The sequence below is a fragment of the Diaporthe citri genome (genome assembly GCF_014595645.1).
Source record: "Diaporthe citri strain NFHF-8-4 chromosome Unknown scaffold_21, whole genome shotgun sequence".
NCBI lineage: Eukaryota > Fungi > Ascomycota > Sordariomycetes > Diaporthales > Diaporthaceae > Diaporthe > Diaporthe citri.
In genome coordinates, this window is record NW_025064866.1 from 49587 (window position 1) to 66871 (window position 17285).

At 53.6% G+C, this 17285-nt stretch overlaps 5 protein-coding genes across 5 annotated transcripts; 2 read left to right on the forward strand and 3 right to left on the reverse strand.

The window, feature by feature from the left end:
• Positions 1-34: 34 nt before the first annotated feature.
• On the reverse strand, positions 35-5098 carry INS49_007489 (uncharacterized protein; the record flags this gene model as incomplete). Its single annotated transcript, XM_043168252.1, has 6 exons — positions 35-250; positions 646-3412; positions 3560-3735; positions 3838-4100; positions 4412-4562; positions 5024-5098. The coding sequence occupies 6 exons, from the start codon at positions 5096-5098 to the stop codon at positions 35-37; spliced, it is 3648 nt and encodes a 1215-aa protein (XP_043016838.1).
• Positions 5099-8947: 3849 nt separating this feature from the next.
• INS49_007490 (uncharacterized protein) lies at positions 8948-10151 on the reverse strand (the record flags this gene model as incomplete). The annotated part of the gene is made up of 2 exons (XM_043168253.1): positions 8948-9667; positions 9729-10151. The coding sequence occupies 2 exons, from the start codon at positions 10149-10151 to the stop codon at positions 8948-8950; spliced, it is 1143 nt and encodes a 380-aa protein (XP_043016839.1).
• Positions 10152-11302: 1151 nt separating this feature from the next.
• On the forward strand, positions 11303-12000 carry INS49_007491 (uncharacterized protein; the record flags this gene model as incomplete). Its single annotated transcript, XM_043168254.1, has 4 exons — positions 11303-11476; positions 11634-11687; positions 11756-11776; positions 11866-12000. 4 exons carry the CDS (start codon positions 11303-11305, stop codon positions 11998-12000), a joined length of 384 nt encoding a protein of 127 aa, XP_043016840.1.
• Positions 12001-12831: 831 nt separating this feature from the next.
• INS49_007492 (uncharacterized protein) lies at positions 12832-13954 on the forward strand (the record flags this gene model as incomplete). The annotated part of the gene is made up of 4 exons (XM_043168255.1): positions 12832-12906; positions 13000-13010; positions 13086-13143; positions 13214-13954. 4 exons carry the CDS (start codon positions 12832-12834, stop codon positions 13952-13954), a joined length of 885 nt encoding a protein of 294 aa, XP_043016841.1.
• Positions 13955-15008: 1054 nt separating this feature from the next.
• On the reverse strand, positions 15009-17112 carry INS49_007493 (uncharacterized protein; the record flags this gene model as incomplete). The annotated part of the gene is made up of 6 exons (XM_043168256.1): positions 15009-15632; positions 15687-15937; positions 16017-16127; positions 16202-16396; positions 16531-16739; positions 17075-17112. The coding sequence occupies 6 exons, from the start codon at positions 17110-17112 to the stop codon at positions 15009-15011; spliced, it is 1428 nt and encodes a 475-aa protein (XP_043016842.1).
• Positions 17113-17285: the final 173 nt, after the last annotated feature.

Genomic DNA, 17285 nt, shown 5'->3' on the forward strand with positions numbered 1-17285 from the left:
ATGTGACTGGCGGAATAGTGACTCCAAGAATGTTTCAGATCCCGCGCTGCGATCCTCGATCTTTCGGCAGACGAGACTCGGGTGCGGAGCGGCCGCCGTCCGGCTCCGGAGCCTCGGGTATGACACCGGCTCGCCAGCCGGGCCGGACCAGGTCGGCCATGTATCGACTGCGGTGGACCGCCGCGGCATTGCCTGCATCTTGGTTGTCTTGGGGCGACCTCGCAGTCTCAACAGCACTCGTTGCCTGCTCCTAGCACGTCACACAACGTCAACAATTGATTCTTTGGTATCTCAAAACAAGGCGCCCCCGTCAACATCTGCATGCGAGTGATAATGTCCCGATACACTTGAGCCCAACTCCAATGCTTGTATAGAATGCGGCCCTCCCATGAATAGCTCAGCCCATGAGACCAAAACCAAACCGGGCTAAACCAAACCAAAACGAAACCAAAACAATCAAATCCAAAACAGACAAGTGATGGCTGCGACAGCCAGGCTGAGATCCAGGAAAGTATCCAAGACAACCGCCCTTTCTCACTTGCTCTCATCATACACCACGCTCCCACAACGCCCACAGACGAGTCGCTGACGGCCCTGGATTTTTTTGGGCCTGAACTTCTTTGCCCCACACTTTCGACACGGAACATCGTCCCCATCCTCACTGCTCCGGCGGCCGGCGTCGCTGTCACTCGTCAGCTCCGAGCTGAGCTTGCTGATGACCGAATCAGCCGGGGCGAGGCGGTTCTCTTCGTGGGTCGTCATGGTGCTCAGATGTGAAGCCCCACGCTGCACGTCAGCCGGCCGCCGCTCGAACCCGGGGACTGGAGGTCTGTTTTCGCCGGCCGGTGAGAGGGGCATCGTTGAGGACCTCGACGCTCGGGGTCCCTCAGAGACGGCCTCGCGATCTACAGCATCACTGGCAGTCCTCTGGTGGCCCTTAGCCCCCGCACTGGACTTCCCATCCCCGTTGGACCCTCTAAGACCAGCCAGGCCCTTCCAGCGGTTCAGATTCCAGAAACCGTAGCTTGCCCCGGCTGGGTCGAGCCGTAGCTCTTCCGGTCCGTCTTCAGCGGACCTAAAGCTGAACGACGGCACCGGCGGAGGCGTTGGCGCATCCTCGGCCTTTTTGGAACCCTTGCGGTCTCTGGCTGTTGACGGCCGGGGCTTGCCCTGCGGGGGCTCCTGCCGACGTTGGTTGTCATCCGCCTCCGTGCCCTCTTCGTTTGTAGGGTGTAAGGGCGAGGAACCGGAGGTCAACTTTGTGTCGGCAGCACTGGCCGTCTTTGGTCGCAGCCGACCGCTTGCCACACTGTTCGTGGGGCTGCCGGGTGGGTCATTGGCACCCGCAGGGATCCGCGGAGAGGCCATCGCGTACTGCTGCTTCCGGGCATCTGCGGCTAGATTTGCCCGGCTCCCGCTTGCCGCTTGGCGCGCGTCCTTCCCAGGGGATATGCTTCTCTCGCTCCGCACGGGCGTTCCGATGCTTCCAGCGATCGACTGGGGCCTGCCGCCGCCGCCCTCGATATCTTGGCGCCAGCTTAGGATCATGTCCGACGACAGCTTCGGCGTCCCCGGTGCGCCCCACGCGATGCCCGGCGGAAGCGCTCCAGGCTGCCCCGCCCCGGTGCTCAGACTACCGCGCCGTGAGTGCGCAGCGCTACCAGCGCTCGTCCTGGTCCTGATACTGGATGAGCGGACTACCCCTGGGCCAAGGGCACCGCCTGGTTTCCTGGAGAAGGTGCTTCCGGTCTCCCAACTCTCGTGACGTCGTTTTGAAAAGGCACAGTCCTGTCGAAAGACCTTGATGATGCCTTGGTCGTCCGATGTCACAATAATGTTGCCGCCGTTGTGAGACTTGCGCGCGAGGTAAGCAGGTGAGTACTCGATCTTCTTGACCAAGCCTGGCGTCGACAGCGAAATGTCCGGGTCCTGTGCCTTGTCCTGGCTGTCGGCTTCAGACGGGGCAGCCTGGGACGACGTCGCGGCGGTCTCGTCCGAAGGCATGAGTGTGACCGGTGGCGGATTGCATAGGTCGTAGATCGGGTCCCCAGACTCACTCAGGAGTTGCCTGGTCTTGACGGGGGCAAAAAGCGCTGTGGTCACGATATCGCCGTGGGCATCAAAGCTTTCGCTCGGCTGTTTGTTGGAATCACCGGCGGCTGCCGCGCCCACCTTCCAAATGAACGTCTTCCTGTTCTCGCTCCCGCTGATGACGTATTGTGCATCATCACTGAAGCTGGCGCTGATCTGCGTGCAGGCGTTCTCGTGGCCTTTGAACTTGACATCCAGGCTGCCGTCCTTCAAGTTGTAGATCCGGATTCTCGAGTCGTTGGTCGATATCATGATCTTGACCTCACCAGGCTCCGTACCACCCGAACCGCCCGAGGTGAGAGGCATCGCCATGGTCTGTATCCCGGTGATCTTGCTCCCCTTGGAGTTCTTGCCCCGCGAGCTCTTGGCATGTATCTGGCTGTGGAACTTGAGACCCTCCGTGTCGTAGACCATGCACAGCCCGTTCAAGAGGCCCGCGATGGCCAACTTTCCGTCAGGGGTGAATGCAACGGCGGTGATGAGGTCTGGCAGGCGCACGCTGTAGGCGACGGTCTTGTCGGGTATGCTCCACAGGCGCAGCGTCATGTCCAGGCTCCCTGCGAGGAAGAAACGGTCATCTGTGGGGTGGAAGGCTACCTTGGTCACCACGTCCTTGTGCTTGAATGCGCAGAGGCACTCGTCGCGACTAGTGTGCCAAAGCCTCACCGACTTGTCCATGCTGGTCGAGAGGAGGAAGTTGTTCTTGCTCCAGCTCAGGTCGAGGATCTCGTTCACGTGGCCCGAGAGCTCACGGAACGGGCGTTCAACGAAGACAGGCGTGGACAGCCGCTCACCCACGGGACAGGTCGCAGCCTCCTCCTCCTCCTGTGCCCGCCGCTCCTCGTGGGTTGATATAACAGCCCACATCCTGACGACCGCGTCTTTGCCGGCGGCAGCCAGGTATTTCCCATCTTTGGAGAACTCGGTAGCCCAAATCGCACCGCCCGTCCGCTCCCTCCTCCTCCCACCGGCACCAGCCACAGAGACGGTGACGACGGGAACTTTGGAGGCTGCTTGAGCGCCGTCGTCACCATTCAGCGATGGATGGGTCCCAACAAGCTCCTGGGCAAGAAACATGCGGTTGAATTCCCGCTCATGGTGTTTCTTGTTGTTTGCCCGGATGCGGATGTATCTCGGCGGCTCCTTGTGGCGAGGGATGAAGCCTCCTGCGTCGGCCATGTCGGAAAATACTCGGGCATCTGAGCCGTCCATCCGAGACTCGCCATTGAACTCGGACTCGCTGTCGTGTATGGAGTCGACATCACCCCTTGCCTTTCTCGTGGTACGCATTCCGAGCCGACTGAGAAATGAGGGACCCTTCCTATACAAAATCGAAGACGGTCAGCGCGTGGACAATCGTCACCGAAAGCTATGCAGCTGATGGGTTTTGAGGTCCCGCCAACCACAACTTTCCACACCCCCAAGACAGGATGATCTGCCGCAGGTAGGGTCGAACGGGGCCACCTACTTCTTGTCCTTCGCAACATCGCCAAAGGGCGCTGTTTGTCTGCCGTTCAGGTCTGAGCTTTGGCGCGGGATTGCTTCGAGGGGCTCCGAACTGTCATCTGGCTTTGTAGCAGCCACGCCCCAGGTTCGAGGTTGCCTGGAAGAAGTGGATTCGGTATTGGTGCGCAGGAAGATGTGCTAGAAGCGGACATGTTGTCAGCCCGACAGACCCGCAGGATCGCGTTGCTCCACAAGCGCAGGGCCCGCCCTATGTCGGCGAGAGCAGGTTGGAGGACGTACTTGTGACAGCGGATCGACGCCGGGGTTGCTAGAAGGGGAGGGGGCAGGCTGGGCTATGTTCGTGGCAGATGGCTTTGCAGCGCTGTCGTGAGCATCCTTGTCCCTGGACACAAGTGCCGGCGCCGTGTCTTGCCGAGTGATGTGGTCGGGGGCCTTCCTCGCGGTGACGGCAGAAGCAGGCGTGGGTGGAACTACGGTTGTGGCGGTGGTCGGAGTCGGGGTGGACGACGGAGTCGGTGTGGAACTGTCGTGGTTGCCTGCTTCTTGTGGCGCTGTCAGCTTGGCCGAATCCTACGGGGAGAGCATGCGAAGGTCGCGACTGTGAAAGAAATCTGGGGGTGGAAGGGGGGCAACGGAGGGTATGGGAAGCCAGAGAGCGTGGCGGTGAGTCCGGGAACGGGCACAGGACGGAGCCGGGAACGGGGAGAGACGGGGCATCCTGCGCGTCTATGCACCACGCATGCGGCGGTTCTCTTCACATGTGGACCGATGGAGGAGGGATGGAAGGACGGGCGACAAGCAGACAGAGACCGAGGGGTTGTGGACCCGGGGGAGCAAGAGAGCGACCGCTTACCTCGTGGGTTGTGCTGGGGCGTGGGCGTGTTCGAGGGTGAAGGCGAGGGCGAGGGCGAGGGCGAGCCGGACGACTTGGTGGTGAGCGGCGGGATGAGGGCATGTTGGGCAGTGCGAGAGGCGGACGGGCCGTGTCGAGGGCCCTGGGAGGTCTTTATGGGGGGAGGGTGAGCTGCCATGTCTCCATCATGTACGGCACGCACAGCCGTGTGCCCAGCCAGAGTATCGTGGGCGCGCCTCTGTCGCTTGGTTGGCTGGTCGTTTGGTCACTCGGTTGTTCGGCGGGTCGGTCTGCCCGTCGCAGGTGGTAATCTGGATGTGCAATTGGAGGGGTGGAGGTCCAGAAGGAGGAGCAGCACAGCAGCAGCAGCAGGAGCAGGAGGAGGAGGAGGAGGAGAATTGTGATGGCCAGCCCCGCCAGTACTGTGCAAGCTTGTGTCCGGGATGGCAGCGACCAGCTCAATCACAAAAGACAGGACCCACCGGGAGGGGCGAACAGGACGGGGATGGACCAGGGTGCGCTCCAGTCAACTGCAGTGTGCTCCAGGGACGGGCGAGATGCGAGATGGCAGATGGCAGATGGCAGCAGGGAACCCCGGGCAGCGTCTCTTACGGGCTGGGCGGGTTGGTGGACTGGTGGGGCGGACGGTGGGGCGTCGAGGTGGAAAGGAACAATGAAGACAATCATTGCCTGCTGCAACCTGGACGGAGTACTTGAGATGGCGTATCCGTACCCAGCCCACCTGCGTACTCGCTTATCGTATTTCTCCGTACAAATCGAATTAATCGCATCGACCGTAATAATCGTATCAATCGTGTTTTGACGCAAGCAGCAGACATCACACTGCGCAGATGGGGCAGGTGGAACGATCTTTCCAGGACAGGCAATCCTGCTTCTCTTTCCCCTCTCCTTTCCTTTCCTTCCTTTCCTTTCTGTCAGTCTGGGAACGAAATGCGTGAGACAGCGAGTGCCTCGTGGCCAGCCCGGACGAGCACTCAGACTATGTCCTCATCATGATGCGCCCGGCATGTCGATCCGTCCGGTACCGAGCAGCTAGACTATCATTCTCCGTAGGCCAGACACGGACAACTCCGCGCAGCAGTATCTGACTGTTCGTGAAACATAGACCTGCGAAACAGACATGACTTGTCCTCGTTCTGTTTTGTTCTCGGCTCATGAGCCGGTAGGTGGGCACCCACTCACACATACACAAACAAAACCCCAGACCCCACAGCCCTCGGAAGATGGGATGAGACCAAGACCAAACCCAGTCCCCAGATCCAAGACAGGGACAAGAAACATGACAGCATGGGCCCAAACTCAATCGCCCATAGGGCTGCGAACCCCGGCACCCCAATAGGCTCTTCCCCCTTTTTTGTTTCTGCATCTGGTCCACGTCATGGTATACTAGCTTACCATCAACCTGTTAGTTGGGAGTTGATCATACATCTGCAAAAGACCTGCAACAGCCGCCGACCATCCCGCTTGTTCCATCTCTGCATTACAGGCATTGCCTGCAGACGCAGGACTTGTACGCATCTCTGTAGGTGGGGGCCTAGGATCGCACATGACTGCGGGATGCATACATCGGCAGCATAGAGCGAGGACATCCCGAGGATTCCAAGCTCCCGCAGCTTCCGGCTGCTGTGCCCCTAGTACCATCCGTCTCGTGCCCTCACGTCACTCATGAAAAGCCACCGCACGCCGATTTGCATGCAGACTATGTCCACGTCGGGCAAACAAATGGCCCCATTCCCAGGGAAACAGACTACAAATTACATGTTATTAAACCATACTTGTAATTTGTAATTAAGTCTTTTGATGCTATTAACTAAACTCGGTTAAACTGATTTCAACCCTGCCCATTCCCTTGTGCATCTGGCATGTGGTCTTGCTGCTTCAAATCGGAAAACATGGCGCTGATCCATGTCTGCTCGAGTGCCCGCAGTGTTGTCAGGGGTGACGGCCCTCCATGCTACATCCTTTTTTATGCATTGTGCGGTACGTCTCCGTAGCACTTATATACTGCTGGGTGTATTTCCAAGGGATTGGAAATTACTGGTCTTTTTAGCCAAGCAATTTATTTCGCCAGCAGTTAATAAATTTATAATAATTTCCAATTTAATAACTGGGGTTTAAGCCCTTTAATTTAAAATTATTTTAAATAAATTTATAATTATTATAAAGGTTTTATAATAAATATTTAAGTAAAAAATTATAAATAAATTAAATATATATTATTTAAGTTTTAAGTTATTTATAAATATATATATATTGTGACGGGGCTTGCTACCATAAGTATTTAATATATTGAAAATATGAAAGATAAAGAATTAAGAAAGGAAGCTAAAGGCATTGTTTTAGCTTTTAGCTATATACCTATAGTATTAAGTTATATAATTAAATAGAGATTTATAAGCATGCCCATTACATTACCCCTTAACTAGGAATCCTACCTTAGTTAGCGCTTTAAATCCCTTGAAAACCGCTTAGTTTTTTAAGGAAATTACATTTAGCTAAAATTCCCTAAATTTATTATTATTATTTATAAATACCATGCCATTGCTTTTAATTTTCGCCTTACCTGCCTTAATTAGCGCTTTAATATAATTAGCTTTTATTAGCATTTTAAATTACCTATGGGCCGCTAGTTAGGGCATTACTTTCCTTTTATCCAGGTATATAAATCGCTTGATTTTCATATTATATAGCTAAGGTTAACTCCTTATTCCCTGCTTTCCGCTTAATTTTTATTAAAATTTACTTATTAAGCTATAATAATTATTAATAATTAAATTACTACTACCTTAGGTTCTTTATAATATTAAATAATATAGCTTAGCTTGCTATATTTAAAATAAAGGCTTTTAAACCCTTTTATATAGGTTTTTATATATATATTATTAATATTTATATTTATTAATTTAAGGGTTGGAGTTTATTAAGGTTTGGGTTTTATAAATAATATTTTAAAAAGCTATTATATAAAGTTATAAAACGCTTTATAATTATTAAGCTAGTCTTTAATTTTTAATTATTTCTTTATAAATATATTAAAAGCTATAATTAAAAGAGTAATTTTAACATTTAAGGGCTAAGCATTGGCTTTTATATTAAATAAAGCGGAATTAAAGGTTTATAAAAAGGTATTTATAATGCTTATTTATTATATATTAATTAAATATTATTATGCCTTTTTTAGCTTATTTAAGTCTTTATAAGCAGCTTTTACAAAGTTAATTAAGGAAGCCATTAAAAAATTACTAAATCCCGTTGTATTAAATTCTTTTATGCGGGTTATAAAAGACTTAAAGACCTTTATAAAGCCGTTTCTTAATTATATATATATATAATATAATTAAGCGTATTTTGGTTTAATTGCTATAGCATTTATTAATATTTTTGCGCAAATTTTAATTCACTAAGTATTAAAGTCTTAAGCACTTTAAAGCAAAGAAATGTTTAGTAATTAAGTATAAGGGTGATTTAGGGAATTAGTTATTTTAAAATGGGAATTAAAAGAAATAAAGCGGTACTTTTCTTAACTAATTAAAGCGAAAAAAAGGGTTTTTTATAATATAACGGGGCTTGCTATTATAAGTATTTAATATATTAAGAATACGAAAGATAAAGAATTAAGAAAGGAAGCTAAAGGTATTGCTCCGGCTTTTAGCTATATACCCGCAGTATTAGGTTACATAATTAAACAGAGATTCATGGGCATGCTTATTATATATATATTTATTTTAAAGGTATTTAAAAGCTTTATAAAAGCTTTAAAAGAAATAATAAAATAATATAAGTTTATAATATTTTAATATTATTAAATATATTTTTTTTAAAAAAAAATACTTTTTTTAATTAAATAATATATTTTATTAATAATTAATAAATTTTTAATAATTTTTAATTTAATAATTAAAGTTAAAGCTTATTAATTAAAATTATAATAAGCTTAAGTTAAAAGCTTAAGCCTTATATAATATAGCTAGATAATTTAAGAGAGCTTGGATTATTACGTACCTTTTGGCTTAATTGGTTGCTGCTTTGCAGCTTATGGGAGAAGGCGCTAGCCAGCCTGCAGCCCCTCTGGGGCCGAGCCCATAACAAAAACTTTTTTATATAAATTTATAATCATTATAAAAATCTTACAATAATTGCTTAAATAAAAAATTATAAGTAAGTTAAATTTATATTATTTAAGTTTTAAGCTACTTATAAGTATGCATACCCGCTTTAAAGGCATTGAAGAGCTTTATAAGGGCCTTAAGGGGGGTAATGTCATTATGGTATGGCTCCGTAGCGCTTATATACTGCTAGGTGTATTTCCAAGGGATTGAAAATTACTGGTCTTTTGGCCGAGCGGTCTATTTCGCCAGCAGTTAATAGATTCGTGACACGCATGCTCTACCACTGCTCAGGCCGTTCACATGTAGGCTAATGGGTGGAAAGTCAGCGCCTCCTCCCGCCGCTCGGGGGAATTATCTTTGGGGATGAAACTTTTCTGATGGTCCTCGTTGCCGGCCGTGCCTGGTCTCATATGATCATGTCGCCGTCCTCTGCCCCACCGCCCCCATCCTCGTCATCCGACTCGTCCAGGTCGAGCATTGGATACGTCAGGATGGCGGCGATGCCGCCCAAGCTTGCCAGCCTCTGCCCGCTCTCGTGATCGCTGCTCAGCACCCTGGCCTCGCCCCCGTCCTCCTTGACCTTGTCGACCATGGCGACGTAGCGCTTCCTCGTGGCAATGTCCTGGCTCCGGAAGAGGTCGTTGTTGACGAGCAGGACGCCGCCACCCCGGCCGACGGCCCCCTCCATGACGGCCCTGTCGACGGGTCGGATGCCGTACCACGCCCTGCCGTCATCCTTGCGCAGCCTCTCGCCAAGCTCGTCCAGGAATTTGGTCTCCGAGGCCGACTTGCGCTCCTTCATCAGCCCCAGCACCTCCTTGCTCTTGAGGATCTCGTTGAGCGAGTAGACGTTGCCGCTGCTGGCGTGGGTGACGACGGCGTTCCTCCCCAGGGCCAGGAGCTTCTTGTCGGCCAGGCGCGCTCCCTCCTCCAGCACATACTGCCTGAAGTTGTTGGCGACATAGCCGGGGCTCGCGATCAGCAGCGGGCGGGGCTGGGAGAAGTCGATGGCGCGCAGGAGGGTGGCGAGGGTCTTTTCGAAGAACCTGCGCATGCCCTTGTCGTCCTTGGAGGAGGCGGAGGCCTTGCCGCGCAGGGCGCTCTGGACACGCGACTTGATCAGGGTCTGGTACTCGGTGATGAGGCAGATGTTGGCTATGCCCCTCGTGCATGACGACGGCGGCTACAGCGCCGTCCCTGTCCTGGTTGAGGGCATCGCGCAGGGTCTGGACGGCGACCGAGTCCCAGCCGTGCCTCTTCCACAGGGTGAAGGGCCGGTTGAGCTCGAGGTCGAGGGTGTGGTACTGGCCGCGGCTGACAAAGGCGTTGTCGCTGGCCACGCGGCCGCTGACGTGCAGGGAGGAGGCGGCGGGGTCGAAGAAGATGGAGGTGACCGTGATGGTTAGGTCGGTGTGGACACGCTCGGTGGCGGAGGAGCCGGTGGCCGACTCCTTTGCGACTTTGCGGATGGCGTGGGCGCGGACAACGTCGTCGGGAGCGATGAGGTTGTTGGCGTGCCACATGTCCTCGGGGTCGGTGGGCAGGAGCTGGACCGAGTCCTCGCCAAGATCCTCGATCTTGTGGATCTTTTTTGCGTTGACGAGCTGCATGGTGGGTTTTGTTGCGTCGTCGAATCCTCCTTCCCTGTCTCTTACTCTCTACTTTTCCTCCTCTTCTGTCTCTGTCTCTCTCCGCCTGTGTGTCTGCTCGTGCTCGTGCTTGTTCCTTTGTTAGGAGGCTTTCAAGTATTGGAGGGGCAGGGTGTTAAATGGTTCTCTGCTGTGAGATGCTTAGAAAGCTTTGGAGGGGTGGTGGTGGGGTTTGCTAATGTTGGTAAGGGTGGCGGTGGGAAAGGGTGGAGGGATGGAGGGGTTGATAGTTTTTATGGTGCACGACAGCGCTAACTTTCAAAAAAGAAAATAGCTTATAAGCTCATTGTGTCTTTTAAATCTACATAACTCTCTGTTTAGTGCTTTTAAGGACCTTATGACTCTAGCCTATTCCTAGTATTCTCAAGCTCATTCCAAATTTAAAGGTGCTGCTACGTGGTTTTGGGAAAGTTGCCCTTAATGTGCACCATAGGTTACCCACTGCAAGCAAGCACCTAACAATGATGTCACTGCACCAAGGTGTGGAGAAGATAGATACTTGGTACCTGAGTGCAAATGTAGAGGTGGGGCTGTTGTGGTCCATGCTTTGTACTACTCACAGATCCCCTCCCAAGCAAGCAGGTGGCCAGGTAGCTTCCCCAATTGGAAGTACCTCCTTGCAGTGGTGTGTGGGCAAGCACACATGGTTCACGAACAAACCCCAGTGGCAGCAATTGCATCCTTTGTCCTCTGGTTGAGCCGAGGAAGGCACGCACGCGCCTGACATGTCACTTCTTTTCCCCAGCCTACCAAGGTATACCAGCCACTCAGCTGGCCTGGGTACTGTCTGGGCGGTTCCTCCAGAGTGCCAGGGCGGCATCCATCCCTTCCCTTTCCATCACACCCCTGCTTGGAGGCGGCAGCACTCACTCTGCTTTTTGCTTCTTGTCTACCTGTCTACCAACATCTCGATTGTCATCTGGCCGGGTGGTAAAAGGATCGAGTGTGATACGTAGTGACCAGCCTGGCAGGCCTGCCCAGGCCCTGCATCATCATCCTACATGACATCTGTAACAATCAGACAATCCAGCCTACAGCACAATAAATACTAGACTACCTCGGCAGAACCTGTTCAGCTCCTCTCATTGACATGGGAACTCCCGAAGCCCAAGATGAGAAATGCAGTCTTTAGTCTTGCAGCCATCAGCATCACGGCTCTGTTGACCCTCTGGCTCATCTTCGATCCCCTCCACGCTGACTGGACCGTCCCAGCCTTTCATTTCTCCGTAACCCACACGGTCCTCTTCCATTTCAAGAAGGATGCAGATCCACAGGCCATCCGAAATGTACGGTCGTTCTGGTGTTCTGGCGTTCCGATGCCCTTGCCCTGCCCTGCCATCTCAACATGCCAACAGGCCAACATGCTAACATGATCCGTGGGACAAGGCATGTAACGGAATGATGGCTCTGAGGACCGCCTGTGTCAACCCTTCCTCGCTCCAGCCCTACGTCAAGTCACTCACGGGCGGCAAGGACAACTCTCCCGAGGGACTCCAGGTCAGTCTCCAGACCGCCGATGTCCGGGCTGCGAGGTAGAGGAGATGCTGACTGACTGCCTGTCACAGCACGGTGCAACCCATGGTTTTGTGAGTGACCCTGCCCAAACGACGCCCTGTACTCTGGGTCTGGTGCTGCTTCTCATCATAGCCTGAGCTGACTTCGGGACTGAGCAAAGGTGGTCGAGTTTGCCAGCACCCAAGACCGCGACTACTATGTCAGCCAGGACCCTGCCCACCAGAAGCTCAAGAAGAGCATCGACTCGCTGGTCGAGAGTGTCGTGGTGGTGGACTGGGAGAACGGCCAATTCTGATGCAGGGCCAGTTCCAAGGCGAGGTCGAGGGAAGAGAACGAGCGGCCGAGGAACATGTAGATATAAGAGAGGGGCGTTCACCTTTTTGACATTTGAACCGCCACAGCGCACCAGGATCTCTCGGGTGCCTTGTTTCGCCGATATCGTGACATCCTGACAGCGTCACAGTGGGCACAGCACAATGAACCCCCACCAGAGCCAATTATGCCCCGACCTAAATACCTAGGAAGACGCTACCTAGGTAGGTTGAGATACTGTACATGCACATATGCTCCCGGTAGAGTGACCGACTGCTCACGGCACCGCTAGGACTGGGGAGGATGATCTATGCCCAGGACGATTGCCTTCCCCCAGAGCTGGCTACTGTTGCCATAATACATGTCTCCTTGAGTATGTAGCCAGCTCCCCCGGACCGGCCATCATCTTATCAGATCGGGAGCGGGCCGGAAGCCCAAAGAGCGCACCCCCACCCCATCACCGTGCCGATGTTCGGAAGCCCAAAGCTGCCTCAGGGCCCCCGACCCGTTACCGCCAAGTTACAGAATCAATTGCATCTACTTGGTAGACTCTGGGGTCTAGACTACCCGTCCTGTCCTGGGTCCAGGGTCTTCTTTTCCCGGCTACCTATGTGACATGGCGTGACATGGAATGGAGCTTGTTCGAGGGTATGCCTCTTCTATAAAACACAACGCCTCTCCCCGCCGAGCCCAACTCCGCAGATCTCACTCGTTCACTGAGAGCCGCCCCTGCCCGTCATCAACAAATCCCATCCCACCTCTCGAGGCACACAACTACTACACAAAATTCACCTCCACTCCACAGTTGCACACCATGGCTTCCCAGTTGACCCTCCAGACCAAGGTCAAGCTGCCCAGCGGGCACCAGATCCCCCAGCTGGGATACGGCGTGAGTGCTGTCTAGCTGTGCTTTTGTGAACCCGCCCGCCATTGTCGCCGTGTACTGAAACCGGCCCGCTGACACGATGCACCCTACATGCAGCTCTGGCAGACGTGAGAACCCTCCACGGCTCTCGTCCTCGTGCCTGGATCTTGGAGCCTCACCCGCCTTTACTGACACTCTGCTAGCCCTGAAGATGTTGCCGAGGGCGTCTGCATAGAAGCCGTCAACGCCGGCTACCGACACGTACGTTGGCCCTCACCAGGCTCTCCCTCGCTCGGGGCTCGCTAACACCCTGTTTGCCCGGTCCCAAAAGATCGACTCGGCGGCTGTCTACAAGAATGAGGCCGGCTGTGGTGCCGCCATCCGCAAGATCTCCTCCACCGTCCCGCGCGACCAGATCTTTTTCACCTCCAAGGTGCCGGGCCGGTCCCTGTCCTACGAGAACGCAAAGGCCCAGGTCGACAAGACCCTCGAGGTCACCGGGCTCGACTACGTCGACCTCATGCTCCTGCACGCCCCCTACGGCGGCTCCGAGGCGCGCAAGGAGGCCTGGCGGGGCCTGGTCGAGTGCGTCGAAGAGGGCAAGGTCCGCAACATCGGCGTCTCCAACTACGGCGTGCACCACCTCGACGAGCTCGAGAAGCACATCAAGGAGCTGGCGGCCGAGAGGGGCGGCCCGGGCAAGGGCGGCGTCCTGAGCGTCGGCCAGTGGGAGATCCACCCCTGGTGCGCCCGCAACGACATCGCCGAGTGGTGCAAGAAGCGGGGCGTTGCCATCGAGGCCTACAGCCCCCTGGTGCGCGGCGAGCGCTGGGGCGAGCCGGTGCTCAAGAAGCTGGCCGACAAGTACGGCAAGACCGAGGCCCAGGTGCTCATCCGCTGGTCCCTGGACAAGGGCTACATCCCCCTGCCAAAGAGCGTCACGCCCGAGAGGATCAGGCAGAACACCGAGGTCTACGACTTTGCCCTGACCCCGGAAGAGGTCAAGGAGCTTGAGACCACCGAGTACAAGCCTGTCTGCTGGGATCCCAACACCACCCCCTTGGATAAATAGACAGATTCATATCTGACTGTCTGTCGGGTAAGTCTGGCAGCTAGGGTACTGGCCGTGAGGGAATGGACCAGGTGTGGAGCGGAACAAACAAACGAGCACTGTTGCCATGTCTCTAGTAAATGTATTTAATGCCACAACGGTATGAGTTTCATTACTGAGATGCGTGGCCCTAGAATAAATGTTCAGTGTCCTTGGCCAGCGAGTACCAAGTCATCCCGCATGTTTTTCAGATTCTTTGTGCCATTCATATCGTCGCATCGTAAAGAGAACATGGACATGTGGAAACACACACGTATGCGGCAAGGTTGGGGATTCAGTCAACGTTTTGAAAAAAAGAAGAAAATAACCTGGTGTAAAGCATTCGCCGTCGAGCTCAGCATCCAGGGCTTTGACCCAGAGAGCTAGTCCAGGTGTTCCCCCCTTCAATGCTCCGTCTCGAAAGAAAAGCCGGGTCTTTTCCACGTAACGTGGAGAAGGATATCCATACCTGCGCAAATTGCCAGGGATGACAACCACATCTTGGGCCTTTGAGTAGCACAATCTTTAAAACATGTCCACCACCAGGCCTACTTGGAACTGTCCGTTGATCTGTCCGCTCATCCGTGCGTACCTGTCCCTGCCCGCACGCAGAGCTCTCCAACGGCCGAGTACCGTCATCCTTCCAAGTATGGACGCCGCAAATAAGAAGGTCGAAAATGAAAGATGATACTGAAACAACGGAAGGAGATTCCTAGCGGACGATGTCAAATCTGGGGAGTTGAAACGAAAGAAAAAGGAAGGGTAAGAAAAAGCACACGTGAATGAAAGGGTTTCGGCGAAAGAAAAGTGAAGAGTGTTGCTAGATGTCGAGACAGGCCAGACTGCAATCCGCAGTCCTTTTTGGTATGTTGAGGAAAATCAGGTCATGCATGTAAATGGCTGTGAAATGAAGTGCGGTCAGACGGTGACGAGTGATGCTGGGATGCGCCGGACAAGTTGCCTCTACAACACAAGACAGATCACAATCATGACCCCTCTGCTCTGTGCTCACCGCTCATTCCTGGGCTCAATGTCATCACTCTGCTCGGCCTCCTCCGTGGGGAGTCACAAGAGCCTCCTTGCTCTGCTCATCGATGTGGCCCGGCTTCATGGGGATGCCGCTGGAGAGGCAGGGATCGCCGGACAGAACAGCGGCTTGCACCTGGCTTGCAGTGCGGGCGTGTGCGGTAGTGGATGCCCACGCACCAGCCAAGACCTGACCGGCAGCATCACTGGTGGCCTGAGCAAAGGCCTCGAGTCTCTCGGTGGCCATTTTGGTGATACCCGGCTGCTTCCTGGCGGTGATGCCGTCTCCGTGAACCCAGCTGTCAGTATTGATGGTGAGGATGCCCCATAAACCAATGGGAATGGGGGAGAAGTCCACGGCAACAGCAGCCAGCAAGTTGCGGAGACTGAACATGTAAGGGTATGTGGCCCAGAAGGCGCGGTAAGTGGGGACCATACTGCGGACATAGAAGGTAAGGAAGCCCAAGGCAATGGCTGGGTGATGCCTGAGGGCGAGTGCCCAGCCAACCAGGTGAATGATGGCGATCGGGACCCGGATCAGGCGCATCAAAGTGACATAGAGAATGTAAGGGTGGCGGTAGGTCTGGGGGACCTCGGTGAGAAACCTCAAAAAGTTCTGCAGCGTGTTCCGCTCCTAGCGAATGCGCTGGTCAAGCATGGTTGAAGTTGTCTTGACAGTGCGCCAGACGGTAGCATCCTCGGTGTTCTGGTAAGCGATGACATGGTCATTCTGGAGCAGGTAGCGAGTGATTATGTTGTCGGATCCTGCGTTCAGGGTGCGACCGGCCCAGGTCTCGGTGGTGAGGGCATGGATGAATACGGGGTCCTGGAAGATGGGTGTACGGGCCAGCCAGGTGCAACCTGCCAGGCACCATGTCCACTTGTATGCGACCCAGCTGGCGCTACCACCACCACGGCCACCGAAGAGGAACTTGGCACCTGTCATGAGGGTTGTGTCAGCTTCAGCTGGCTGTGGAAGTAGGCAAGGGGAATACTGAAGACAGTGGTTTAGACGCACCAGCAGCCTCCCAGGCCGTGACGATGTTCTTGTCACGGCGCTCCTCGGGGATCTGAACACCGATTGGGCCGCCAGCGGCACCGACCTTGGGGTCCTCGAAACACGGGAGTACTGCGAGGTTCAGCGGAGTCAGCCAGCGAGTCCTTGAGCAGGTGTGGCCGTGGTTATCATATCGCCATGCTTACAGTTCTTCAGCAGGCTGTCAGGCCACAGGATCTGGTCATCGGTGACAGCCATGATCTTGCCAGTGGCCTCTTTGAAGCCCATGGCTTGCTGGAAGCGGTGGCCCTTGACGCCCTCATCGAGATGGAAGACCTTGATGATGGCGCGGTCCGCGGTGGTCAGGTCGTAGGACTCGAGGGCTGAGAGGACAGCCTGGACTAGGTAATGTCAACCTCGTGCAACATGGATGGCACAAAAACAGCTTTTCCTGCAGGCTCCTGGGCAGAGACCTCCTCGGTGCAGGAATGCGAGCGTGGGAATTGCAGCGCCCCCCCCCTGGGGTTGTACTTACAGTAGTCAAAGGTAGTGACAAGAATGACCTCGCGGGGCTGGTTCTTGAGCCAGGACTTGAGGCACAGCTCAAAGATCTTAGGAGGGCTCAGGAGGATGGTAACGACAGAGACATCCTTGCTGGTGAAGAGAGGGTCATCGGGGATGGGAAAAGGCTTGTACTTGGAGTTGTAGCCAGACGTGACCTTGTTCTCGGCAGCGCCCCAGGCCCTGCGAGGATGGAGGTCAGTTAGAGTTCAAGGGCTCAATACTCAACGGTCCTGCAGCTGACTGCCAACAGATGACTGTAGATGGAAGGCGGCGAGTGATGGCCTGTGCCTGTGGCTGTGGCTGTGGTACAGTGTTGACCCTTCTCAGGCCAGCTTGGAGCAGAGCAAACCGCAACATAAGGGTCACAGCGCTGTGGTGATACGACCTTTACCGTTTTGCTGGAGGTGACTCGATCGCGACTCCTTTCCCAGCGCATGTGTTTCGCGTTTGGGAGGCAGGGGTTGGAAAGTGTCTGCAACATTGATCGGGAGAGGATTCCGTGTGGTGCAGCTTACCGCATGAGGCCAAGAATAGCCACTCCAGTGTAGGACATTGTGTGAGAATGTGAGCTGTCGGTGGTGTTTGAGTATGGGAAAGCTGATCACGATCTCGGGTGTGTTTGTGGATGAGACGACGTCGAGGACAATCCTTTGGAGGCTGTTTGTGGTTGAGAGCGCGGTTTGCAGGAAGGCGCGGTTGAGGTCCAGTCCACGAAACACGTGGGGG